The sequence below is a fragment of the Sus scrofa genome, chromosome 2 (genome assembly GCF_054392235.1).
Source record: "Sus scrofa isolate SSC_HxYL_T2T_F1_AM1 chromosome 2, Sscrofa_HxYL_maternal_Yorkshire_Landrace_v2.0, whole genome shotgun sequence".
Lineage (NCBI taxonomy): Eukaryota > Metazoa > Chordata > Mammalia > Artiodactyla > Suidae > Sus > Sus scrofa.
Window position 1 is genome coordinate 30,341,058 of NC_139384.1, and position 26,769 is coordinate 30,367,826.

Below are 26,769 nucleotides of genomic sequence, written 5' to 3' on the forward strand. Positions count from 1 at the left end.
AGTAAGTCAAGACTCCATTGCAGACAGTGCTTAAAAGGAGCTGAAGTTTCCCAGGGTCATTCCAATACTGGATGTTCAGCGTCTTTCCTGTCCTATCCTGAGAGACTTCAACAAGTTAATTTTAAAGTAGTGGCTACTGATGGTGGTTGCGGTGACATGATACCTCTTTATAGTAGGAGCTCCATAGAAATCTACTGGCCTTCGCATTTTCAGTACCTAAAAGTTACCAGTAGAGGTCATACCTTGTTCATATTTTCACATCCTTTTTTTTTCTGTAAGCATGTAAGTTAATAAAGAATTGGTTTTTAATACATTAATAAATTCAGCAAAATTTTATCTCGGATTGTTAGGAGTGAGCCATTTGCTACCTTGCATGAACTACCAACCACCATACTCAAAATAAGTACTGTACTGATGAACCATATTTCCCATTACAAGCACATCGAGCATTTTTCAACGTGTGATAGAAGTTACGCTCTCGAATCCTGCGTCAGTGTGTGCATTATGAAATGTATTAAAGTCTATAAGATTCTGTCGAAAAGGAGAAAAATTCTCTAAGAAGTCTCTACAAATTCACATTTGGCATGTCCAGTTGTTGAGATTCTAGTGAAATGAGATTTTGCCTTAAATAAGGATTTTGAAAACCCTGATGGGAGTTCTTATCAAAAGATTGTTTTCTCGTTCAAGGAAATGGGTCCGGATGAATATGAAGAGATGGAAGAGGAAGAAGAGGAGGAGGAGGACGATGAGGACGATGACGATTCAGCAGATATGGACGAGTCCGATGAGGATGACGAGGAGGAGCGGCGGCGGCGAGTCTTTGATGTTCCCATCCGGAGACGCCGCTGCTCTCGCCTTTTTTAGCAGCCCTGGAATGAATCCAGTCCAGTAGATTGCTCAGTAATGTAAATAACGAAACTGTTCTCAGCTTACAGCAGGAAAGCTAGCATGAAATGGTGTGCCAGGCCCTGGGTTCCATGCGACGCTACCTTAGGAATTAGATTGTTTGGGTTTGTTTTGTGTGTCTGAGGTCGAGAAGGAAATAGGGATTTTTTTTTTTTTTTCCTCCTCGTCTAGAAGGCAATGGGAGACGAGGTCTCTAGCTAAGGAACAGACATTTGGTTGTTTTGACATATTTTATACTTATAAAAATGTGGACATGGGAGGGAGTTGTTTGAATAAGGATTGAAAATGAAGCAGAAATACCTACATAAGGATAGACACTGTGTGGCTGAATAATTCTGTGAAAAGACGTACAGCATAAGTTAGTTAGAAATGAACAGAATTTGTAATTAGGCTAATCCATGTAGTGGTTCCTATATATTTTGTACTCACAGGGAACTCACTGACGAAATAGCTCGAATGCTAGTTGTTCATATCCTTTCTTAGACAATCTATCCTTGAATTTTAGAGTTTTCATCCCAACAGCCTTGAATTTAAAGTCTGTCAGTATGACTTTGGCCTTGAATTTAATCTCCACTTCTACCAACCTTGATTTTGATTTACAATCTTTAACATGACCTTTAATTTAAAGTCTTCAACACGATGCCCTTTATCATATTGTTCATAGATGCCTCATTTTTGAAATGTGTGTAAAAGTATGTATTGTGTTGTTTATTAACAAAAGGCCCTTCATGATGTCTCCTGTAGTCTAAATTTGTAAATACTGCTTCCGTTTTGTTTCTCTTTATATACTTGACTGTCTAACTTTGTGATAAGTGACATGAATTTTGTGTTAAGATTAAGTACGTTTTCCTGGAACATGGATTTTTTTTTTTTTTTGTAATTATATAATTGAGAGTTTGGAATGAAATCCTTCAGGTATCAAAAAGTCACATTTTGAAAACAGATTTTTGGTTCTGATCCTATATTTTGTGTAATTGCCTATTTCCCATAAACGAATATTAGTAAGCCTTCCCTTTTAAGATGGAAGATGAGATCAAAACTCATTGGCCTATTGCCAGAGGCCCATTCAAAGTCCTTTCCTGGCTTTGACTATACCTTGTCAAGTACTCCACCTTGCATTTCCCCAGAAACAGTTTTATTTTGTAGGGAAAATTGTAGAAAGAAGTATATACAGGATTAAACAGCTGCCATCCGAGACCGTGAAGGCAAACTTTGCTTTCATATTGGTACATGTCAAAAGGTTCTGGAGTGGAAAAAGTAGTTTTTCCTGCCCCCCCCCCCCTTTAAATAGCATATCGTCAGTCTACCAAATCCTTCTATTGCTTATCTTTAAAAAAAAAAAAAACCCACTGGATTTTGAAAAACAAACTTTCCCAATAAGGCAGTAATTTAAAACTAGTTAACGCTGGAAGTCAAAACTGACCCCAGAATCCCTTTGCTGTTCTTTTCCTCTTTCTCTTTTTGGAATGGCCTCTCCTCTCAGTTCCCGGAGTACTCGTGATACTCCAAATCTCCCCTGCCACCCAACCCATCCAATCCTTGCTCCACAGAATGCTGCAGGCTTGCTTATCTTCTCATCAAAACTCACGTTCTCTTGTGTGTTGAATGAACAGTCTCTAGTGCATACTAAGTTATGATTGGTCAGTTGATAATAACTTCGTGTTTTATTTCATTTTCAAGAATGTGTATCCCATCACAGAATAGGGATCCCATCACAGAATAGGAATCTAACAGTCGGTTGGCCTGTGCTTATGGTGGCGTGAAACCCATTTCTGGCTCTGAGGTCCCTTCAGAACACCACCTATTTTTTAGTCATTAAAGTTTGATGTATCAGGGTGAGACAGATACGTAAACAAACAGCTTAGGTAGCTTAAGGATTTTTTTTTCTCTTGTAAAAAGTCAGAGGTAACTAGAGTTCAGGGCTGATAAGGTGGCCCAGTGGAGTCAATGTTTCAGTTTCCTTCCGTCTTTCTCTTCTGCCATTCTTAGCAGACTTGATGGCTGCAAGATGGCAACTTACAGGAAAGGTGATGAGCAAAGGGAAAAATTAAATGAAAAGCAAAAAAAAAAAAAAAGTCAAAAAGCTAGAGAGGTAAACCAGCCAGGTCTCCAGCGGGGTAGTAGAAAAGGGGCAAGAGACACAGACATGAACATGGGCCGCATGGAAACCTGCTGTGAAGGGATTGTAGTGGCCCAAGAAAGACAAGCTACATAACTGAATTAGGGCAGTATCAGTAGGAGTAAAATGAAGAGAGGATGAAATTGAAGTATCCAAATGATAAAATACGCAGATGTGGGAGTGGAAGAAATCAAAGTTGATTCCCAGGTACAGAACTTTATTTACGAAAACAAAATTGCAGGAAAAGCAGTGAACATTGGAGATGAGTTCAAATTTGAATACATTTTGAATTCAAGGTGTGTCTGTGGGACATAGAGATGATGTCCAGCAATCAGCTGGATATGAACATAAAGATCCAGGGAGTGGTCAGGACTGGAGAATAAAAATTTGCAAATCATCTGCAAACACACACACACACCCTCCCTTGCTATCTGCAGGGGATTGGTTCCAGCACCTCCACGGATACCAAAATTAGGAGATGCTCAAGTTCCTTATATAAAAGGTAACAAAATTGGATAATACAGCCAGCCCTTGATAACCACAGATTCTGCAATTGGATGAGTCCACCGATACCGAACCTGTAAATATGGGAGCCAATTGTGTTCCCCAGGCAAAACGAAACAGGTGCACTGTAGTCTCTCAGGGAACACAAATAGCAATCATTCTTGGTGCAAGCCTGGCGAGACCACGTTATGAGCAAGTGGGTAATGAAAAAGAATCTCAAGATGAAAGGTCAAGGAACTGGATGCAAAACTAGGGGAGAGCGGCATCTCAGAATCCAAGAGTTTCAAGGAGGGAAGAGCTTTTAGGATGCATAGAAAATGCATGCGGAAGAGCTTTGTAAACAAGCTCTTGTATATACATGTATTAGCTGATTTAAGCAGACACACATTAAATATCAAAGCAGGTCCTTCTGATCTGAGACTCCTGTTTGTATAGAGAAAAACCAAGATTAAGACAGCACCAAATAAAGTTCCTTCCTTGACATCCCAAAGCCATCAGAGGATCATGGTAGAAGGCACATGGCATTTTCAGTTATGGGGTTTCCCTGCTTGAACCTTATCTCAAGAATTCCTCCCCTCCTCACTCTGCATAAGCAGCCCTGAGATCCATACTTTCTTACTCTGATCCTCAGAGAATCTCCTGGTCCTCACAGAGATCAGTCTCTTGGAGTAAGATTTGTAGGTGTGGGCTGTTTTCCCCCACTCTCTCTTCCAGGGCACTCCTCAAGCCGGTAATAAAGAGGGTGGTGACAAAGTGATACATGGAAACTTCAGATTACATGGTCACATAAAGACAATTCTAAATGGTGGCTCTGGTTCCAAACTGATGAATATAAGCTTTGAAAACCACAACAGAGTTTTATCTTGGTTCCAAAAAAGGTACGGACGTGCCTGTGGCTGAAAAGTACGGGAGCCTATGAGCAGAAAGGAGACTTAGGCTGTAGCCAGGCTTTATAACACTACAGCCAGGCCAAGTGGGAGCTTGGCATGGGGCACACATATGGGTTTTATTTTTTATTTTTTTTATTTTTTTGGCCATGCCCAGGGCATGTGGAAGTTTCCAGGTCAGAATGGAACCCACACCTCTGCAGTGACTCTACCTGCTGCAGTAACAACACAAGCTCCTTATTCTGCGGCGCCGCAAGAACACTCCCACAGAAACGTTTTGAAAAACATTGTCATATGAATTTTCCTCCTTTGTTTAAAAAAAATTCTAAGTCCTGGATTTTCCTAGTGTTTTTGTTTTCAATAACAAATCGGAGGAGGAACATCGAACTTCCCGTTTTCAGGGTTTTAACATAACGATCTAGTCCTGGCCACAAGTCTTATTTTGAACCGGAGCGGGGAGCCGAGTCACTGAGCCTGCGTTGGCTGGGCGGCCGGCTGGGTCCGGTGACCTTGGGCGGGCGCCTGCGGCGCGTGCGGCGGGGCCGGAGCCTGGGCAGGTGGGGCGGGCGGGGGGAGGCGGAGCCCGCCGGAGCCCCGGCGATAAAGACGCGCAGGCCGGGCCGCTCTCCCGACGGGGAGTAGCGCTGCAGCCGGACGCAGGGTGCAGTTAGGTAAGGCCGAGCGGCGCGCCCAGGCCGGCGCGGGGGGGACTGGGGCCGGGGCGAGCGCCCTCGGAGACCCGGGCCTGGGTGGGGAGGTTTCGGAGGGTCCGAGCGGGCGGTGCCCCCCACCTCCGCCGGCCTCCGCGCCCGGGGCGGCCGAGCTCCCGAGCCCTGCCGTTCGCCCGCGGCCCGCATCTTCCCCGCGCCGCAGACCCCTCGCGGGCTTTAAGCTCCGCGGCGTCCCTCGAGGACCACGAACGAGAAGGGGGCAGCGGGCTTTCGCTTTCCCAAACACCTCCGCGCCGCTGGCTGAGGAAAGCCAAGATTCCCTGGTCGGTAACCCGTTCCCGGGCAGGGCAGTATTTATTTCCAACTTTGAATCTGGAGGGGAGCGCTTGCAATTGAGGGAAAAGAAATCTCGCCTTGAAAGGAGGTTAAGGCCGCCCCTGGATGGTCATGGACTTTATTCTCTTCCCTGGACATCCCGATTTTGAATTTTCAAAAGCAGGGCGAGGTCGTAACTTAAAATGGTGAAGTCCAATTTTGGCTTTCTGGGGCCCGCTTGGGCCACACCCTTCGCAGAGTCTGAGGTTGACGTTCAGTAATTTTCTCCATGGATCCTGGAAATGTTCCATTTCTCTGACGCACATAGCTTCTCCCCCTCAGCCCAGAACCCACACAGACAAGAGTTGAGGTTTGCGACCAACCCTGGCAGTAGCTGTACGAATTCTGAAGCTCAGGGCTCCTCTGTGCCCTGGGAGCCCTTGTCTGTGGAATGGTGATCTGGCCTGGTTGCTGTCTTGGTGAAGGTTCTGGCCCAGCAGGCTCCCTCCGGTTTTCCTTTTGACCAGCGCTTTCCTTCCTTCCCGTGATGACCTCCTGTCCACTTTTGTTGGGACCAGCTGATATCTTGAAAAATCCTGTTCCTGGTGGATTTTTAAAAGTCATCAGGGGGCCCCAGCTGAGACCTGGCTGCCCGCCACTCTCCATTGCAGTAATTCTGTTTCATTCTAATTGTGATTTGAACACATCAGCCCATGCATTTTACACACCTGAGACATAGTGCACCCTCTATCAAGGTAGCTTGTGATAGATGTTTCTTGAAAAGGAGGAAGAGATCTCAGAAACAGGGCCGATAATCCAAAGATTACTTTGTGGATGGTTCTGAGACCCCACAGGAGAGAGAAATGGCTCTTTCCTACCACTTTGATCTGCTTATCCAGCTTCGTTTGTTGGTGATGATGGCTCTGGAATCCACCTGAAATCAATACAGTTTGAAGCATGGGGTGCTTGCAGACCAGTGAGGCAGTTCATGTGTCATGGGATAGTGGTCAAGGGCCTGGGCTTGGCCTCACACCAGGGTTTGTGTCTTGGCTCTGCTCTTTGCTGGCCGGGTAGTCCTGAGCCTTCTCCTTAACCTCATTTTATCAGTAAAATAACAGGCCTCACTTCTCAGGGTGTTTTAAGGATTAAATGGGGGTAGTTCTGATAAGTGGAGGACAGAGGTGGCTAGTAAGATTTCAGGTACCCACGTTCCCCATTGGGGGCAGCTGACTCCCAGTTCGCCACAGAAGGCACACAGAGGGAGGGGAGTTCCCGTGAACCAAACGTATGAAACTGTGGCTTCAAACAGAAAACCGTGTTGAGCCTTACTGTAAGGAAAACACCCCGTTATTCTGAGTTGCTTGTAAGATAAAAGTCCAAATAAAATGAATGTTAGGGGTAGGACAGCAGAGGTCTAATGGGATTCATCTCGGACAGCTGCCAGGTACAGGCTCTTGAAATGCATTGACACTTCTGGGCCAGCCCTGGGAGAACCTCACCCCAGACCGCCACAAACAGAACGTAGCCCAGAGGTGCTTGGGGTTTTCCAAAGCGCAAGACCTGTTTTTACCTACGCCCCGTATCTTTATGAAATATCCTTGCTATGAGGTTGGCTCTGCGTGAACCGTCTCAAAGGGCCCTCTCTGAAGAGCGAGGGACTTGAGTTTCTGGAGCAGATGTCAGAGAAGACACTTCCTTGTAGAGGAAGGTGAAGAGTCCTGTGGTTTAGACGGTTCTAGGCTGGTGGTTTCTGGCAGCTGGACCTCAACGTGGCTGGGAGGGGCTCTTCATTATGATAGTGGCTTTCTGTTTGTCTCTGCCTGCTGATGTAATTACTTCTCTCAACTCTGATCTTCGTATAGGCCTCTCAGCTTGCTTGGCTACAGCAGGTGCCTTGAGTAGTCAAGGTGATAAGAAAGCAAAGCCCCAGGCTCTTGACACTACTGGCCTTCAGGTAATATTACCTATTTGTGGGTTAGTGGCCTCAGGTGAGTAGAAGCAGGATCCACTCAGTATGGTAGTGCAACTAACTGTTGCCTTGGGTTAGACACCTTCATCCCCTGGGGCCTCCATTAATGTCCTATGAAACAAGAACGGTGGGCTTAATTTTTGAGGATATTTCTAGCCTTAAGGTTTATCAGCCTCTATGACTTCAGGCTTCCAGGGACAGTAACTTAACTCCTGGGCAGCTGTGAATCTCATGGCAACGTTGATGATGTAAAAATCTTTTCTCTGTTGGCCTCAGTTTAACCAATCTGTTTTAGAAGCTGAATTCACAAAAAGTCTTCCCACTAGAGTGTTTAACTATGGTTAAGAGCCCAGACCTGGATTTAAAGGCTGCTCTGCCATGTACCAATTCTGAGGTTGGTGTATTCATTTTCTACTGCTGCTGAAATAAATCCCCACATTCATCTTGGCTTAACACAAGATAGATTTATTAAGCTTATAGTTCCACCCAGGCTTCTTTGGGTTCAAATCAAAGTGGCAGCAGAGCTGCGTTCCTTTCTGGAGACTCCATGAGAGAAATCTGCCCCTCTTGCTCATTCAGGTTATTGGCACAAAACAGTCTTTGTGGTTGGAGGACTGAGGTTCCATTTTTTTGGCCAAGTGTCAACTGAGAGCCAGTCTTCTCTTCCAGAGGTCACCTGTATGCCTTGGCTGTGACCCCCTCGCTCTGTCTAAAACCAGTCCCATTAGTGGGCAAAGTCCAGCTCACTATTTGAATCTTCAGTCCTCCATGTGGTCCCACTTAGAAATGCTAATTCTTGGAGTTCCCATCATGGCTCATCGGAAACAAATCTGACTAGTATCCATGAGGACGCAGGTTCAATCCCTGGTCTCGCTCAGTGGGTTAAGGCTCCAGTGTTGTTGTGAGCTGTGGTGTAGGTCACAGATGTGGCTCAGATCTGGCGTTGCTGTGGCAAAGGCTAGCGGCCACAGTTCCGGTTGGACCCCTAGCCTGGGAACCTCCATATGCTGAGGGTGTGGCCCTAAAAAGACCACAAAAAAGGAAAGAAAGAAAAAAAAATGCTAATTCTTGGGTTCCAAACCTCTAGGGGCAGGGCCCAGAAATCTGTGTTTAATTGCCCACTAAAGCTAGAGGACTGGTACTATTACCCTGTTGTATTTTCTTTCTGGTCTTTAATTTGTTGGTGTCCATCTCTGTTAGACTGTAAGGTTCTTGAGAGGGGGACTTTGCCTGGTTCAGCAGTCAGTGTAGCCCAGTGCCTAGCAAGGCACCTGCTCAGCTCAGAATGCTCACAGATGCTCGTTGTGGAGATGACTGCAGGCCTGGTGTCAAGACTGAACTTACCTCGCCAAGTAAATATACCCACCCGTGAATCCTTAAGTGTCTTAGGTCATCAAATAATTAGTGTGTTAAATGGTTGTTTAAATGTATTTGGATTGTTTAGAGAGAGAGAGATTTGGGGGGAACTGGCTGGGGTTTTGGCATGGACCAGCAGTGTGTCTTTGTTTTCCTACTTAAAAGAATGGCTCGTGCTGCCTGTTAATTGGCTGCCCAGAAGAACTTGATCAGGGGTGCCTGTATTTGTAAGTCACCTTGCAACGCTTAGCTTCCCCTTAGGTCTCAGGTAGATGGGAATGAATAAATAACGATGGGGCTGGTTTTATTGTAGAACGAGACTAGTGCTTCGAGATCCTTTGTTTTAACCCCTTGCTGCTCTGTGCAGACATCTTTCTGCAACACGTCTGATCTGTGATCTATTTTCTCTGTGTGAACATCTTCAAGTGTTGGGGAGTTTTTCACATTTCACCAAGGAAATTGATTTCCACATGGGCCCTGACCCTTTTGCACAGTGCCTGGCACATGGCAGGGAGCTCAGAGGACATGGGGTGATAGCAAACAGTCGCTCTTAGGAAGCCCAGAACGCCTCCTTAATCGCTCCTAGTGCTCTCTTTGGAAATTACACAGACTACCTTCTCTCTCCTCCTTGGTGGCAGTACCGTATTTGAAGATCGTAACTGTCTCTGACTCTTATTTTTCCAAACAAAACAGCCCTCGTTTCTCCAAACCACTTTTTTTCCTGGCCCCTACAGCTGTTTATTTTGCTGTCCTGAGACACTGAAAGAAATCTCGAAATCTGGCACCTAGTAGTAAAAATAATATTTCCAGGTCAGGTCTGAGCCTGCCTGGGACAGAGTAACCCCAGAATTATGTGGGCATTTGTCTGTTCCTTAAAGCGCTACCGTACATGTTAGCTCCTACTGAGCTTTAAAATCCTCAAGTACTATTGGAACTCCCGGTGTGGTGCTGCTGTAATGAATCTGACTAGGAACCATGAGGTTTCGGGTTCGGTCCCTGGCCTTGCTCAGTGGGTTAAGGATCCAGCATTGCCATGAGCTGCGGTGTGGGTCACAGATGAGGCTCGGATCCTGCATGGCTGTGGCTGTGGTGTAGGTCGGCAGCTGTAGCTCCGATTCTACCCCTAGCCTGGGAACCTCCATATGCCATGGGTGCGGCCCTAAAAAAGCAAAATAAATAAATAAATAAAACCCTCAAGTACCATTTTTATATTTCATCATTCTGTCAAATCATCATTACCTTCACTTCAGGAACGGAAGTGAAGGAGTTGGCTGTGTTAAGCGTTATAAATTGATAGCAAAATGAAATTAGAATATAGGGCTCTCTTTCAGGACTACTAGAAAATCACCCAAGCCTTTTTTTTTTTTTACAAATATAAGATGTGACTAAAAATAACTAAATTTCAGACATAGGAGAATATATATACACGAAACATTTTTTTTTTAACCTCAAGGTGGCAAATTGAGAAAGGTGGCATGTATTTTTAATATTTAATCAGGTTCAGAAGTAGAAAGATAGAAATGTAAGCTGCAAGTGAAATGACACATAAGTGCATGAAAATATTCTGTCATGTTGAGAGCACTTTCTGTAAACATGATCATTGTTAAGAAAATATATTTAAGCATCAGGAGTTCCCATCATGGCGCAGTAGTTAATGAATCTGACTGGGAACCATGAGGTTGCGGGTTCGATCCCTGCCCTTGCTCAGTGGGTTAACGATCCAGTCTTGCCGTGAGCTGTGGTGTAGGTCGCAGATGTGACTCAAATCCCGCGTTGCTATGGCTCCGGCGTAGGCCGGTGGCTACAGCTCCGATTTGACCCCCTAGCCTGGGAACCTCCCTTGCTGCCGTAGGAGCGGCTCAAGAAAAGGCAAAAAGACAAAAGAAAGAAAGAAAGAAAATATATTTAAGCATCAGTAAGCAGCACTATCATTCTGTTAATCACATGTTCCAAGATGTTCAGAAAAGTGGATCTGGTATTCCAAACATTTTTTATGCACGTGTGTATATATATGTATATTTTTTAAGGAAAAAGCAATAAAATTATGGCTATTTTTAAAATGGCTTTTTTTTCCCCTGTGATACATTGTGCAGTCTTCAGTGGCTGTTACTCTTCATGGCTGTGCAGTTCCCCATCATGGAATCGTACCATAATTTAGTCCTCACCTTCTTGGACTTGTTTGTTGCCAAATTTTTACTATTTTATTTTTCGTGTGTGTTTTGTCTTTTTAGGGCAACACCCGAGGCATATGAAGGTTCCCACGCTAGGGGTCTAATCAGAGCTATAGCGACCGGCCTACGCCACACCATAGCAACACCAGATCTGAGCCGAGTCTGCAACCTACACCACAGCTCACGGCAACACCGGATCCTTAACCCACTGAGCGAGGCCAGGGATCGAACCCACAAGCTCATAGTTCCTAGTCGGATTCATTTCCGCTGCGCCACAACAGGAACTCCTTATTTTTATTTTTATTTTTTTTTTCAAACTTTTACTATTTTAAACAATGCTTGTATATCCTTGACTGTCACTTTTTCCTCTGGTGAAAAGCCTATTCGGGGCTCCCCAGGAGGAATTCCTTTCAGAGTCAGCTTCAGAGCCACCTGGGAAAATCTGTCCATACTTCCTAAGGCTGGTCTCGGGTGTGTTTTGTAAGATGACTCACCCTTCTTATTCTGTGGGCCTTTTTCAGGATGAGTTTGGGCTGTTTCCAATAGCTTCACTGTTTAAATGAGTCCCGGTATGTCTAAAAAAGAATGATGAGGTCTTCTGGCTGCATCTTGCAGTCTGAGTGTTTGCTTTGGGTGGACTGGAAAAGTCATGGCAGCTCTCTTGGTTCATCCTCCATGTGTTCTACACTTAACTTAGGAGCATCATTTTTAAATTTAAAATGGAGGGTGTTTTATGGAGTTCCCGTCGTGGCTCAGTGGTTAACGAATTCAACTGGGAACCACGAGGTTGCGGGTTCGATCCCTGGCCTTGCTCAGTGGATTAAGGATCCGGTGTTGCCGTGAGCTGTGGTGTAGGTCACAGACGCGGCTGTGGTGTAGGTCACAGACGCGGCTGTGGTGTAGGCTGGCAGCTGTAGCTCCAATTAGACCCCTAGCCTGGGAACCTCCATATGCCACAGGAGAGGACCTAAAAAGACAAAAATAAAATAGTTTTAAAACAGTCACCTGTTTTCTTCTACCCCCCACCCCCACACACCCTACCCCTGCCATTTCATAACATATTATTTTTGGAAATTCATCTTTTAGTAGCGGCTCATGAGGACCGGGTCTTCTAATTCGAACAGCTCATCTTTGACTTTCACACATTGGCCACGTCCTCCCTCTTCCACCTTTGCTCTCTCAAAACCCATGTCATGGAAGCCGCCACTGTGACTGCCCACCAGTTGTGTGGACTTAAAGCCCAGCCTCGACACTCCCCATACAACCCAGATGCCTGGGGGCCGCCTTTGGTTGGGGGTCTGCCATCTCCCTGCTCTTCACTCCAGAGTGTGTGTCCAGCTTCCTCACCTGAGGCGACCTTCTGTCCATCCTCCCCACGCCCCCTCCCTGCCCAATTCCCCCCCCCAGGAATTTCATGATTTCCCAGTAATACTCATGGCAGCTACTGCTTTTTGAGGGTCTTCTTTGGCCAGGTGTCACGCTGTGCAGTATGTGTGGTTATCCCCATGTTTACTGGGTCAGGAAAGGAGGCCCCGAGGTTGAGTAACACATAGCAACAAGTGGTAGAGCCAGGATTATTCCCTGACCCAGTTTCTTTTGCTTTTGTGAAGGGATGAGCCTTTCTTCGGAGTGCCATTCTTTCTGATGCGGGTCATCAAGGGGCAGTTCTCTGCAGGGCGCCCCGTCTGTTGTTATTCATGCCAAGGACCGGTCATTCCAAGGCAGAAGCCTAACCCCTTCAGGAGCTCCCTCCTCCCATGTGGATGCTGCCCGCACTGCAGCTGTTGTTAGCTTTTAGGAGAAGTCAAACACGCCCTGCCTCCCTGTTTGAGTGCCTTCCTCTCCTTGTTCACTCGCAGCCCTTCGTCCCAGCCCGGGCCTGTCTCAGCTGAGTGTGTCAATTATCCTTTCTACCCAGATGCCCGTGCGCGCCTGAGGATCCAGGCAGGGAGCTGGTGGGGCTCTGGGCCAGGGTCACGGCAGGTAGGGAGGAGGCTGTGAATGTTTTACTCATATGGCTCCAGGCAGAGGGCGTAGGGTACCAGCAGGAGAGACTAGGGCCTCTTCCTGAGCTATGACGGTGCAGAGACCTCAGTGCCTCCATCGTTCGGGCTCAGGGAACAAGAAGGGCGATCCCTGGAGAGGCTGATGCTCCAGCGAGGAGCTGTCGACGTGCAGCTGTGTGACTTGGGTGTACCTTAGGGCAGGAAGTCTGGTGTGGTTAGGGAGAGAGTCCAGAATGAGGTAGGAGGTGTTAACAGCCACTGCTTTTCTGTGGCTGTGTCACCCCTAGTTCTATCTCACCATAATCTCCTGGGGTGGGGAAGCACTCACGTCCTTGCCCCTTGTCATGGATCAGGAAGATGAGGCTTGGTTGCCCTGGCAGAGCCAGACGTTCCGTCCAGGTCTTTGCCAGCCCAGAGTCTAAGCTTCTGACCACTGGCCAGATCCTCCCTGTGCTGGGGAGCTATGGGCAGCCTACCCTGCCCCCACCCCAGGCTAACCCTCCTGGCGGGGAGCTGCCCACAGCCCCCCAGCATGGGGAGGCACTGAGATCTCTGCGCCCTCATAGATCAGGAAGGGCACCCGAGACCCCTGCAGTGCCCTGTGCCTGGAGCCAGGTGAGTGAAGTGAAAGAATTACCGCCTCCTCCCCACCTGCCGTGACCCTGGCCCAGCGCCCGCCAGCTCCCTGCCTGGATCCTCAGGCACACACGGGCATCTGAGTAGAAAGGACGATTGCCACACTCAGCTGAGACCCGGGCTGGGAAGAAGGGCTGCGAGGGTTCCAAGCATTTCAGCCCAACCCTCATGCTCACTGCCACACTTCTAGGCATTCATGTAATGGGGACCATTGTCAGTTACCTGACCTGCCTTACTTCCTCAGAGTGAACAAGGAGGTGTCCCCAACCCACGTGCCAAGGTGGGGAGCGAGCGTGTCTATGCACCCTAAGCCTTTGCCTCCCGTCCTGCTGCCGCATGCAGGCTGGCGCCCTCCAGAGTCGCCTCTTTTGCACTTAGTATTAATGCACTTAGCGGGTGGCATCTGAAGAAGTGGCCCTCCCTGGGCTCAGCCTCCGCCCAGGCCCAGCTAGCAGCCTGGGTGGGGCCCGCAGGGCTGGAATCGCAGACACTGCCTTCCGCACTTTGCTCATATTCTCGTTTGCGTCCATGACCCTGCTGGTGAACATGGTGCTGTTCCCACTGCACGGTCGTGAACACTGAGGCTCCAAGGGATTGGGCTTATGCATGGTCCCCGGTAGGTAAGAGCTGGGGAGGGCCCGCTGTGCTTGGACTCCCCACAGCTGCCCCTCCCACCTCTTCAGGAAGCTGAGGTCTCTGGCCTGGAGGGACCAAGCCCTGCGCCACCTGAGAGCCACCCCCCACTCCCACACCAGTGCCCAACGCAGACCGGGGGCTCCCTGCCTTCCTGGTCCGCTGGCTCCCTTCCCATTTCCTAAACCCCCACACCTTCCAACTCTTCATGTCTGAGCTACAGGCCATCATCGGTTGGTTTCTAACAACACTTTATGTTCGTTTTCCTTCCAGAATCCATAGACGGTCACGATGGGAAGCAAAGGAGGGTTCATTTTGCTCTGGCTCCTGTCCATCCTGGCTGTTCTCTGCCACTTAGGTGAGTGGGTCCAGGTGGCCATGGATCTGGATCGTCTAGGCCTCCCCAGCCCTGGACTTCTTTGTTCTTAGGCCTCAGGAAGACCAAGCTGATGCCACGGACCCGGGGCCGGGCTTTGGTTCCTTGGCCTTCCCGTGTTACAGGCCCAGGGTGGTGGGACGGCTGCTCCGTGCATGACGGAGTGCCCTCCTGGGTTCCAGTTCATCCTGGGTTACTGAGCTGCTGTTGTGGGGGAGGGATCACACTTCGCGGCTTAAGTTTCACCCCTCTCCCTGCCAAGCCGCTGGGGTTCCCATCTTTGAAGATGCCATCGTTAGGGTGCTGGGCTCCATCCGCCCGGGGTTTCCAGCATGTGTCGCTGCCCAGGGCAGCAGAGTCAGAGCAGCAGCTGCTGCTCATGGCGTTCATGTGCCAATCAGCATTCCAAGCATTTTCTGTGTATTTATTTATTGGAGCTTCATGTCAGCCTTCTGGAGCAGGGCCCATTTTTATTTCCATTTTGCAAATGACCGGACTGAGGCCCAAAGAGAAGAAAAAACTTGGAAGACACCACACCAAAATGGTACAGGCAGGATTTGAACCCAAATAAGCCTGGCGCCAGTGGGTCTGCTCCTAACTCCTCTGGGCCGCCCCTCCCCTCACTCGCTTGTAGAGCCAGCTGTTAACCTCTGTAACAGTAGACACACCTGTGTGACTGACTTTGCATCATTATTAAGAGCAGATGGCATTGTCTGCCTGGGTCACCTTGGTCCTCCTGGGTTTTTTTGTTTTTTTTTTGTTTTTTTTCCTTCTTTTTCCTTCGAGGGGAGGCAGAGAAGGAATTGGCCACACGGTGAGCAGTGCAGAGGCATCTGTGTGTTGGCACACGTCTCAGAGCTTAGAGCTTTAGTAGCTTCCATAGGAGGTAGGCTTCCTGTGCTTAAGGCCTGGGCCTTAAGGTTAGGGTTAGGGTTAGGAGTGTCTCTCTCACTCCTCCCGGCCATCCTGTGAGGGCTCAGCACTGTTGTGCCCATTGTACAGCTGAGGAAACCGAAGCTAAGGGGAAACTAGCCCACAGACACATTTGAATAAGCTCTCCCTTTCCGAGAACAGACAGACATTCCCCCACCCCACCCCGCCCCCAGGGGGAAGGATTCTAGCCAGGGTGGTGTGTAATGTGGTTCTCTTGTGTCACAGCATGTTATTGTCTGAATTCTCCTGCCCCCAGTGAATTTTCTATAATTAGAGTACACTCTGCAGCGGTCTGCCTTTGTTTATGGAGCAGGCATGGGCTTGGGGCCACCAGCTGTTCTGTGACAGGTCTGGGGGGGGCCTTGAGGGCCTTCCCGAGGGAGCTGGGATGTGAAGCAGATCCCCTCCACCCTGGCCAAGGAGCTCGACGATCTGAAACATGCTCTGACTCACTGCTCACCCCTGACCTGGTCTCTTTGCTTTCCCACTCGGGAAGATTAGAAGAATGCCGTGGCAGATAGAGCGAGTATGGGCCTCAGAGCTGATGGCCGCGGGAGGAGCCCAGCTCTCCTCTTTGTAGCCGTGTGACTTTGGGCACGTTAGTTAACATGTTAGTCTTAGTGTTCTCTTGAAACATGGGGATGGAGATGAAGAGCCTGCCTCTTCTAGCAAGTTCTCTAAAGATGGAGCGCTTAGGTACTTGGACACGGAGGGACTGGGTTCGCTGTGAATGTTTCTGCCTGCCAGAAGCTGCAGAAGGGAGCTCTGTTTCTTCTAAAGGTTTGTCATCAGGCCAAATGAACTCTGGCTTTTTAGCCAGGAGAAAATTCACTCCCATGGGCAGCCTTTCCAAATGGCCCTCTCCAATAGCCAGGCTGGAACACCGCCTCCCTCTGACACAGCCTTTCCTCTCGTGCATGGGTACACACCTCTGGAGCAGGGAAGAGACTGCTGAAAAATGGCCTCTCTGTCCCTTCTTTTTGTGGCCCCACCTCACACAGGCGCAGCAAACGCTGACCCTGGGGGAGAAGGGGGGGCGGTATGAGCTCTGTTGTCTGCAGTGCTTTGTGTGTCCTCAGGCAAGACTCTGCCCCTCTCCAGGCATCTGTTGAGTCATCTGCAAAGTGGGGGAGGGGCTGGTGAGGGACTGATGTTTTAAGGGTTAATCTGGAACCTTCACAAATCAGAGGGTCCTCAGCTAGGAGGACATGCACCCCTAGGAAGGCAGGTGTGGCCATTTAGGTGCTAATAGAGAGCTTCACTCCTATCTGTGCTCATGGAGTGAGGAGCCACTTTCTTCTGACTTTCTGGAAAATTCCTTTCCCTGATGATGAACCTAGGCTTTGGCCTTAGAAACAGAAGTTAGTTCTTGGGTTCTAAAACCCACATTTGGCCTTGGCTTAACCATGCCGTTCTTCTGTGCGAGTTTACACATTTCCTCTTTGAAAATGTCTTTTCGCACAGATAGGTCCTGCCAGATACTGACTGCATGACAGAAGCCATGTGGCTGCTAGAAAGTGACCTCTGGGAGTTCCTGTCGTGGCACAGTGGTTAACAAATCCAACTAGGAACCATGAGGTTGCGGGTTCGATCCCTGGCCTTGCTCAGTGGGTTAAGGATCCAGCATTGCCGTGAGCTGTGGTGTAGGTTGCAGACGCGGCTCGGATCCCACGTTGCTGTGGCTCTGGCAGAGGCCGGTGGCTACAGCTCCGATTTGACCCCTAGCCTGAAAACCTCCATATGCCACGGGAAGCGGCCCTAGAAAAGGCAAAAAGACAAAAAAAAAAAAAAAAGATTAATGTTCTGCATTATCACATTGGTTGCAAATGTTCACCCAGAAATACTGTCTATAATGAGATTGATTTCCTGTATGTTGTCTGTGAATATGTTTGTTCACACAGATTGGTAGTGCTCAGTACTGATGGTCAGTCCATGAGAATGTGATGTCATAGAGCGTATTCACTGCTTGGAAGGTGGTTTGTAGAATTCTGGTTTTTTTGTCCTCTTGGCAGATTCCTTTTAATGGGTCATTACCTTGAAGGTTAATCACTTCTGGTTGAAAGCAGCAGAGAGCATCTCAATGGCACCGTTAAATGGATTTTGAAATCTGAAAATTCCCTTTTCACTGGTCTCAGGGTCCAAAAACATACTGCCGGAACTGTAGGTTGAGCTTGGAAAAATATATCTGCTAAAGATTTGTACAGATTATCCTCCTGTCTCCTTCCATGGGGAATTTAATTTGGGGTACACACTGAATCCTGAGGGGTCTCAAGCTGAGCTCAGGAGACAAGTAGGAAGTAAGAGGACACAGAGGGGCAGGGTGATATTAAGAGAGGCAACAGCAGGCCCTGAGGCTCAGTGGCCTCCGAGAGCAGGGCACTCATGGGCATGGGGTGGGGGACTGCTGACACTGGCAGGGCTGTCAGACCTGCATTTTCCAAAGTAGATAGACCATGGACTCTCTTCCTCTGTAAGTCCTGTTCTACAAGAACTTAGGAAATAGTGGACGGAGGTCAGAAACCAGCAAAGACATTCCCCTTGCTCTTGCAGGGTGTGGTTCCGAGTTGAATAAGCGTGTGACAAAGATACTGGTGAGGAGTGGCGGTTCCAGGCTCTGCTCAGCATACAGGGCAGACCCTCTGACTTCCACCTAAGAGAGACAAATAAATGCACCCTTCAGGGTTAATGCACTCATACCTCGACACAAATTCTGCCAAGTCCTGATGGGCCTTCCTCCTGATTCTAGGTCACAGCCTGCAGTGCTATAACTGTATCAACCCAGCTGGTAGCTGCACTACGGCCATGAATTGTTCACATAATCAGGATGCCTGTATCTTCGTTGAAGCCGGTAAGATCCTCTCTCTTCCCTCTCTTGCTGCATGTAATGGGATAGAGAGAACCTGGGGGGGAAAAAAATCTGTCCTGCTCTTTTTTTAATTACTCAGTGAATTGTATTACATTTATAGTTGTACAACGATCATCACAACCCAGTTTTATAGCATTTCCATCCCAAACCCCCAGCCCATAAATCTGTCCCACTCTTGTTCTCATTAGCCTTGTATTCAACAATAGCTACTATTTAATAGCAGTAGTTGTGTGTGGCACTAAACACTTTCCATACGTTTTTGTTTTTTTGTGGGGTTGTTTGTCTTTTTAGAGCCCAGGTGCAGCTTAGGGAGGTTCCCAGGCTAGGGGTCTAATCAGAACCATAGCTGCCAGCCTACGCCACAGCAACACCAGATCTGAGCCGCCTCTGCGACCTATGCCACAGCTCCTGGCAATGTCGGATCCTTAACTCACTGAGCGAGGCCAGGGATCGAACCTGCATCCTCATGGTTCCTAGTCGGATTCCTTTCCACTGAACCATGACAGGAACTCCTCCATACATTTTGAATTCAGTGCTTGCCGTATACCACTCAGGGTACTATTTTATTCCCATTTGTTAAACGAGGAAACTGAGGCTCAGATTAAGCCACAGACTAAGGTCAAAGAACCAGCTCAGGATTTGAACGTGGGAACCCATCTAATTCCAACCCTCCCCGTGCTCTTTAACAGCTACACCTGTTGCCTCCCAAACTTTTGAGAGCCTACCGCTTGCCAGAACCAGGGGTACAGAGATGAAGAAAGAAAACAATGATATTCGTGGTAGAGGCTTGTTTAGCTGTCATGGATGTCTTTATTTATACTCCTGTCTCCTTCCGTGGGGAATTTCATACATCCCGAATCCGAGGGGTCTCAAGCTGAGCTCAGGAGACAAGTAGGAAGTAAGAGGACACAGAGGGGCAGGGTGATCTCAAGAGAGGCAGCAGCAGGTCCTGAGGGCACTCGTGGGCATAGGGTGGGGGACTGCTGACACTGGCAGGGCTGTCAGACCTGCATTTTCCAAAATAGACAGACCATGGAATCTCTTCCTCCGTAAGTCTTGATCAACAAGCACTTAGGAAAGAGTGGCCAGAGGGCAGAAACCAGCAAAGGTATTCCCCCTGCTCTTGCAGGATGTGGTTCTGGGTTGAATCAACATGTGACAATGATGCTGGTGAGAAGTGGCTGTTCCAGGCTCTGCTTAGCGTACAGGGCAAACCCCCTGGACTTCCCACTCTAAGAGAGACAAATAAACTCACCCTTCAGGGCTCACTCATACCTTTATACAAATTCTTCCTAGTTTCTACCTCAAGGAATGCTGAGCATGTCAGGTAAACTCAGAAGAGGCTTGGGAGACTCACAGTTCCCAAAAAACTTGATAGAAAGGAGGAGGAGAGAAGTTCCCATGGTGGCTCAGTGGAAATGAATTCGACTAGGAACCATGAGGTTGCTGGTTCGTTCCCTGGTCTTGCTCAGTGTGTTAAGGATCTGGCGTTGCCATGAGCTTCGGATCGGTTGTGGCTGTGGCTGTGGTGTAGGCCAGCAGCTGTAGGTCTGATTGGACCCCTAGCTTGGGAACCTCCATATGCCGCCGGTGCGGCCCTAAAAAAGCAAAAAAGCAAAAGAAGGGAGGAGATTAATTTCCCCAGAAAGGAAAGAATTTCATCTGAATTTTTTTCCCATTGCACTGGAGTGTAATTGACAAGTGAAAACTGTATCTATTTAATGTGTAATATGATGATTTGATGTGCATATGCATTGTGAAATGATTGTCACAATCTAGTTGACACACCCGTCACTGCACATTGTTACGTCTTTGCATGATGAGAACACTTAAGATCTACTCTCAGCAAATTTCAAATAGACAATACAGTATTATTAACTATAGGCAACCAGGCTGTAAGTAGACCCCTGGAACTTATCTTTTTTTTTATTTTTTTTTTGGTCTTTTTGCCTTTTCTAGGGCCACTTCCCGTGGCATGTGAAAGTTCCCAGGCTATGGATCTAATCAGAGCTGTAGCTGCCAGCCTATACCAGAGCCACAGCAATGCGGGATCCGAGCTGCATCTGCAACCTACACCACAGCTCACAGCAACGCCAGATCCTTAACCCACTGAGCAAGGGCAGGGATCAAACCCACAACCTCATGGTTCCCAGGCAGATTCGTTAACCACTGCGCCACGACAGGAACTCCAAACTTACTCATCTTATAATGAATTGTTACATTTTAAAAAATGATTCATGAAAACAATGAGCCACACCTATTAGAATGGCCAAAGTTTAATGCAGTGACAACACCAAATGCTGACAAGGATTTGGAGCATCAGGGACACTCATTCATTGCTGGTGGGAATGAAAATTGGTCCATACTGCTTGGAAAGTTTTTTTTTTTTTCCGGCTGCCCCACGCATATGGAGTTCCTGGGTCAGGGATCAGATTCAGGCCACAGCTGCAACCTACACTGCAGCTGTGACAAGGCCAGATCCTTAACATGCTGTGCTGGGCGGGGGATTGAATGTGTGTCCCCGCATGTAGAGCCGCCACCCATCCTGTTGCACCACAGCACTAAGTCGAAAGTTGTTTTTAGAAGTAAAGTTGGGTTTGGGGTTTTTTTTTGGGAGGGGGGCACACCCATGGTAGGTGGAAGTTCCCAGATCTGGGATCACACCCACACCTGTGCCGCAGCAGTGACAGCACCAGATGGTTAACCCACTCAATGCACCACAAAGGAACTCCAACAGTGTCTTAAGAAACTAAACATACTCTTACCATACGATTTAACAGTTGCATCTCTTGGTATTTACCCTGATGAGTTACAAATGTTATGTCCACACCAAATCCTGTGCATGGATGTTTCTAGCAGCTTTATGCATCATTGCCCAAAGTTAGAGGCAACCAGGATGTCCTTTAGTAGGTGAGTGGATAAATAAACTGTGGTACATCCCAAGAATGGACTAAAAAGAAATGAGGAATCAAGCCATGAAAAAACACGAAGGAATCTTAAGTACATATTGCTAGAGTTCCCTTGTGGTGCAGCAGGTTAAAGATCTGGCGTTGTCACTGCTGTGGCTCAGGTTCGATCCCTGGCCGGAGAACTTACGCATGCTGTGGGTGTGGCCAAATAAGTAAATAAAAATACATATTACTAAGTGAAACAAGCCAATCTGGGAAGGCTACTTAGCAGTTATCATTCCAACTGTATGATATTTTAGAAAAGGCAAAACTGAGTTCCTGTTGTGGTGCAGCAGAAACGAATGAGACTAGGAACCATGAGGTTGTGGGTTCGATCCCTGGCCTCGCTCAGTAGGTTAAGGATCCGGCATTGTCGTGAGCTGTGGTGGAGGTCGCAGATGGCTTGGATCTGGCGTGGCTGTAGTATGGCTGGTGGCTACAGCTCCCATTAGACCCCTGGCCTGGGAACCTCCATATGCCACGGGAGTGGCCCTAGAAAAGGCAAAAAGACAAAAAAAAAAAAAAAAAAAAAGGTAAAACTAAGACAATCAAAAGGTCAGCGGTGGCCAGGGGTGGAGTGGGAGGAGGGAGGGGCAAATAGGCGGAGCACAGGAGTTGGGAGGCCATGAAACTTGTACCCTGCAAGATTCTGTAATGATGGATATACGTCATATATTTGTCAACCCCCCAGGAGGCACGGTACCCAGAGTGAAGCCAAATGTACACTATGGACTTTGGGTGATGATCCTGAGTCCATGTAGGTTCATCAGTTGTAGCAAATGTACTGGTGGGAGATACTAAAAGTGGGGAAGGTTGTTTGGGGGTAGGGGGTGGGGATGTCAGGGGGCCATGTGGGAATTCTACTTTTTGCTCAGTTTTGCTGTGAGGAGTTGCCATTGCGGCTCAGCAGATTAAGAACCTGACATAGTGTCTGTGAGGATTCGGCTTCACTATCTGGCCTCGTTCAGTGGGTTAAGGATCCAGTGTTGCTGTGATCTGTGGTGTAAGTCACAGATGTGGCTCAGATCTGGCGTTGCTGTAGTGGTGACATCAGCCAGCAGCTGCAGCTCCTTTTTGCCCCCTAGGCCAGGAACTTCCGTATGCCGTAGGTTTCGGTCCTAAAAAGAAAAAAATATGTAGAGAGGGAATCTAAGACTCCTCTAAAGTCTTTAAAAAAAATTTTAAGGATAATGTGAATCTTAAATTTTTTTTTCTTTTTGCCTTTTCTTGAGCCACTCCCACGGCATATGGAGGTTCCCAGGCTAGGGGTCTAATCGGAGCTGCAGCTGCCGGCCTCCGCCAGAGCCACAGCAACTCGGGATCCAAGCCACATCTGTGACCCACACCACAGCTCACAGCAACGCCAGATCCTTAACCCACTGAGCAAGGCCAGGGATCGAACCCGCAACCTCATGGTTCTTAGATTCGTTAACCACTGAGACATGACGGGAACTCCTTAAATATTTTTCTTATTCTCTTGAACCTAAGTCCAGAAACTTCAGCTAGACACGTCGTAGCAGCAGTTCTTGAAATACAGGTATTAAAACCTTCTAGTGAGGCAGATATTAACAGAGCCTCTAAATCCCCTTCCAGTTCTGATTGACATCAGCCTAGGAGAGGCAAGGCCCACTGACATAAATGAGTCAAAGACCAGGCACATATCGGAGAAATGATTTAACAAATCTAACTGCATTTCCCCCCAGTTGTGGATGGGGATGCTTAGTTCCCAGCGTCCGTGGTGCAGTTAGAGGAGAAATGTATATGATAGAGCTGTAGATTCAGTCTGAGAGAGATGGGTGTTGGGTGTTAATTCAGCCACTATTTACAGGCATGTTGCCTAGGTCCTGCAAGTATAAACCATGTCCCTAGAGCCTGGCAGAGCCTCTGATGATGGTGCCAAGCAAGCATTACTAATGGCCTTTCAAATAAGAACACATTCAGAGGAGCCTAAAACAGAAACTGTTGCTTGGTAAAGGGTGACTCCAACCAAATCTTCCAAGAGGGTGGGAAGGCTCTGCCCAGCAGAGAGAGACCCTTTAACAGTCCAGTGACTCTGAGGGAGTCCACTTTTACTGGAGTGATGCTGATAGAGGTTTTGGTTCTGGTCTGGTAGTGGTTTTGTAAGGTTGTTATGCAAATGAGATAATTCATGTAAAGTACTTGGCTCACTGCAGGACATGTAGCGAGTGATTAAGTGGTAGCAGTTATTAATAAATTACTATCTGCACTTCCCAAGCTGTTAGGCTTCCCTATTAATGTTCTGGTAGCTTTAATGCTTTCCCAGTTCCAATGCTGATTGCTGTTGTATAAAGCAGTAACTTATCCTATTCAAAAGCATTCTTTTTTAGTTTTTTGCTTTTTAGGCTGCACCTGTGGCATATGGAGGTTCCCAGTCTAGGAGTCAATCAGAGGGGCAGCTGCTGGCCTATGCCACAGCAATGTGGGATCCAAGCCACATCTGTGACCTACACTGCAGCTTTTTGCAATGCCAGATCCTTAACCCACTGAGCAAGGCCAGGAATTGAACCTGTGTCCTCATGGGTGCTAGTCAGATTCATTTCTGCTGAGCCACATGGGGAACTCCAGTCCCTCATTTTTACATGATCAAATAATATTCTTTTGAATGGATATACCATTTTGTTTATCCATTCTCCAGTTAGTGGATATCTGGTGATATATACTAAGCAGGGTGTGTATTTTTTTACCTAGGCATCTCTACTTCCACAGGATAAATTCTAAGAAGTAAAACTAAGGGTTTAGAGACAGGTACAGAGTTTTTTTCACCTTGATTGCTCACCCTTGTGTGTGTGTTTCCCCCACAGTGCCACCCAAAACTTACTACCAGTGTTGGAGGTTCGATGAATGCAATTTTGATTTCATTTCGAGAAACCTAGCGGAGAAGAAGCTGAAGTACAACTGCTGCCGGAAGGACCTGTGTAACAAGAGTGATGCCACGATTTCATCAGGGAAAACCGCTCTGCTGGTGATCCTGCTGCTGGTAGCAACCTGGCACTTTTGTCTCTAACTGTACACCAGGAGAGTTTCTCCTCAACTTCCTCTGTCTCTCTGTTCCTATTTCCCGTGCTGCGGTGTTCCAAAGGCTGTGTATGCTCCAGCTTCTTCCTGTTGGGAAGGACTAAACCTAGCTTGAGCACTTTGGATTAGAGAGAGAAACTCTGAGCGACTTTGAAGACCAGGCCTATTGGCAGAGAAGACCTGTCAGAGGGGAAACGTTTTAAGAGTGAAGCACAGGTGATTTGAGCGAGGCTTATGCTTCTTCCTCTGCTCTTGGCAGGACCAGCTTTGCGGTAACCATTCGAATAGATTCCACAATCCTTAGAGCTATCCCTCTGCTTCCTTGGATGTAGTTAATAGGATCGGTATTTTTTTGGTGGGGGGTGGGGGTGGGGCAGGGGGCTTCTTTTCAACAGTCTCTTTCACAAGGAGTGGTTTATTTTCACTTTTCATGGCTCCTGTGTTGCCCAGGCAGGCATGATGGTAGTTCCAGGTATAGGCTGTCAGGGATGATGAGATTCCAGATGTGCAGTGATGGCCGTGACTGCTGTCTTCTCAACCAGTCGGGATCTGGCTGGGAAGGAGACAAGCTTTCCAAATGGCAGGCCTGTCTTTAGAAAGGTACCAGTGGCTGAAATCTGTGTTTTCCTCTATCGCTAAATTTTAAGTTGGTGTTGCTGTCTTTCCCTAGAAAAACTCAATAGCCTAAATTTAATGGTATGTTAAAACAGTCCCTCCTGCTCCCTGCCTTTTTTATTGGAGTGGTAGGATATTTTGGCTTTGTCATACATCCACAGTTAAAGACTAAACATTTGAACGGTCTCCGCTACGTACATTTGACTTGCGGTTATTAAGTGTGCTTATTTTAAATGTTCCTGGTAGGAAAACTCTGTGTATACATAACATATAAATGGAACGGGAGGAGCCTTTGGGAAATGTCATCATGAGCGTAACAGCAACAGGTCTACAGGGATGTATTTCACCTGCTGACATCCATCCAGCCTGCTGAGTCAGCATAGATGGTGTCAGATACATGTGTAAGGGCTCTTAGCATCAACACAAAGGTTGAGGTTTTTCAGAACCATTAGGAGTTTCCTTAAAGCCTGATACACCTTTGCAGGAGGGCATAGTTTTTGCCTTTTTCTTGTGGGCATCAATGAATAGTTTTCAAGATCCAGTAGACTTAATGACATTTGTATGCTTACAATCTTAGCTGTATACTAATATCATAGCCTGACTTTTGCAGATGAAGGTAGAATTTCTGGATTAACATTAAAAAAACAACAAAAAAAAAAACCTTGATTCTGTGATCTGTAGGACAAACCGATATGAATCCTGCCTTTCTGAAAATTAAATTTCAAATGCATGAGTGTGGTGATTGCCCCCAAAGGATAACAGCACCTGCAGCCTAACCCATGGTAGCAACGGAAAGAAGAGGTCTCGCTCGTGCTCTACCAGCTCTCTACTGTTGACGCCACTACCCAAACACCGACAGAGGCTTCCTCATCAAAACCCAGCAGTACCTTGGTGCCCTGCGTTCCCTATTAGTTCAGTGCCTTTCCTTATATCATATTTTTTTTTTTTCTATTTAGGCCTCACCCAGAGCATATGGAAGTTCCCTGGATGGGGTTGAATCAGAGCAACAGCTGTCAGCCTACACCACGGCCACAGCAATGTGGCAGCCAAGCAACATCCATGCGACTTACACCATGGCTCACAGCGATGCTGGCTCCTTAACCCCCCGAGCGCGGCCTGCATCCTCAAGGATACTAGGCAGTTTGGTTCCCACTGAGCCACAAAGGGAACTCCTCCTGATGTCATCTTTACTCTTGTGCTCAAAAACCAAACACTAGGTGTGACTCTCTTCTCAATAAGCACTTTTTTCTGCCCAAGGATGTACTGACCATGCTCACAGCTAAGCGGCTCACTTCATACAGCACCTTTTGGTTTTAAGGAACAAAAAACCAGTTTTGACTCAAGCAGAAAATGGATCTTGGGGAAGCTCCCTCTGCCCTTTGTAGTTGCTTGAACTAGTTGGAAAGAGTTTCTCGTCTTTGCAATCAGACATCCCTGACCAAGACGAAAAGATGGCTACTAGCGAGAAGTGTTAACAGACCCCATTCAAGGCTTCGTGCTGCTGACCCTATGAATAACTTATGCCTTTAGGTCTTTGTTCTTAAGCTTAAGTCATTTACCAGCACTGCAACTGTTTTCCAAGCAGGAAGATGGGGTAAAGCAAAGCAGGACAAGATAGTTTTCAGCAAAGAGGCTAAGAAAATACTGTAGAAACATGTCTCGTGACAACTTGCTAACGAAACCACCTTCCTCTGAGCCATAGGAAGCAGTTCAACCTAAAGATTGGAATGGAATGGCATGTGTCTAGGCTGTGAATGAAGTAGTTTTGTGACTTTTAAAAGTAGGTTTATAGTGCAACTCCACAGCAACAGAACTTTTCTCC

General features: G+C 47.4%; 2 protein-coding genes and 1 long non-coding RNA gene across 6 annotated transcripts in view; 2 read left to right on the forward strand and 1 right to left on the reverse strand.

Annotated features, from left to right (window-relative positions):
- Positions 1–1,850, forward strand: part of FBXO3 (F-box protein 3) — a 37,044-nt gene extending 35,194 nt beyond the window's left edge. Inside the window, exon 11 of the mRNA XM_003480711.5 lies at positions 688–1,850. Within this exon, the coding sequence (XP_003480759.3) occupies positions 688–864 (177 nt within the window). The 3' untranslated portion in view covers positions 865–1,850. The remainder of the gene's footprint in view (positions 1–687) is intronic.
- A 3,168-nt stretch (positions 1,851–5,018) lies between these two features.
- On the forward strand, positions 5,019–25,607 carry CD59 (CD59 molecule). Of its 2 annotated transcripts, XM_005661031.4 has the most exons (5): positions 5,047–5,087; positions 7,265–7,356; positions 14,447–14,531; positions 18,229–18,330; positions 24,119–25,607. In XM_005661031.4, exons 3-5 carry the CDS (start codon positions 14,465–14,467, stop codon positions 24,319–24,321), a joined length of 372 nt encoding a protein of 123 aa, XP_005661088.1. In that variant the 5' UTR covers positions 5,047–5,087; positions 7,265–7,356; positions 14,447–14,464; the 3' UTR covers positions 24,322–25,607.
- Positions 14,408–26,769, reverse strand: part of LOC106509385 (uncharacterized) — a 36,974-nt gene continuing 24,612 nt past the window's right edge. For 2 of the 3 annotated variants that reach the window (XR_014837105.1, XR_014837106.1), the window contains one exon: positions 14,408–18,132. This is a non-coding gene — a long non-coding RNA (uncharacterized LOC106509385). The remainder of the gene's footprint in view (positions 18,133–26,769) is intronic. The other variant, XR_002341529.2, reaches the window with a different exon arrangement.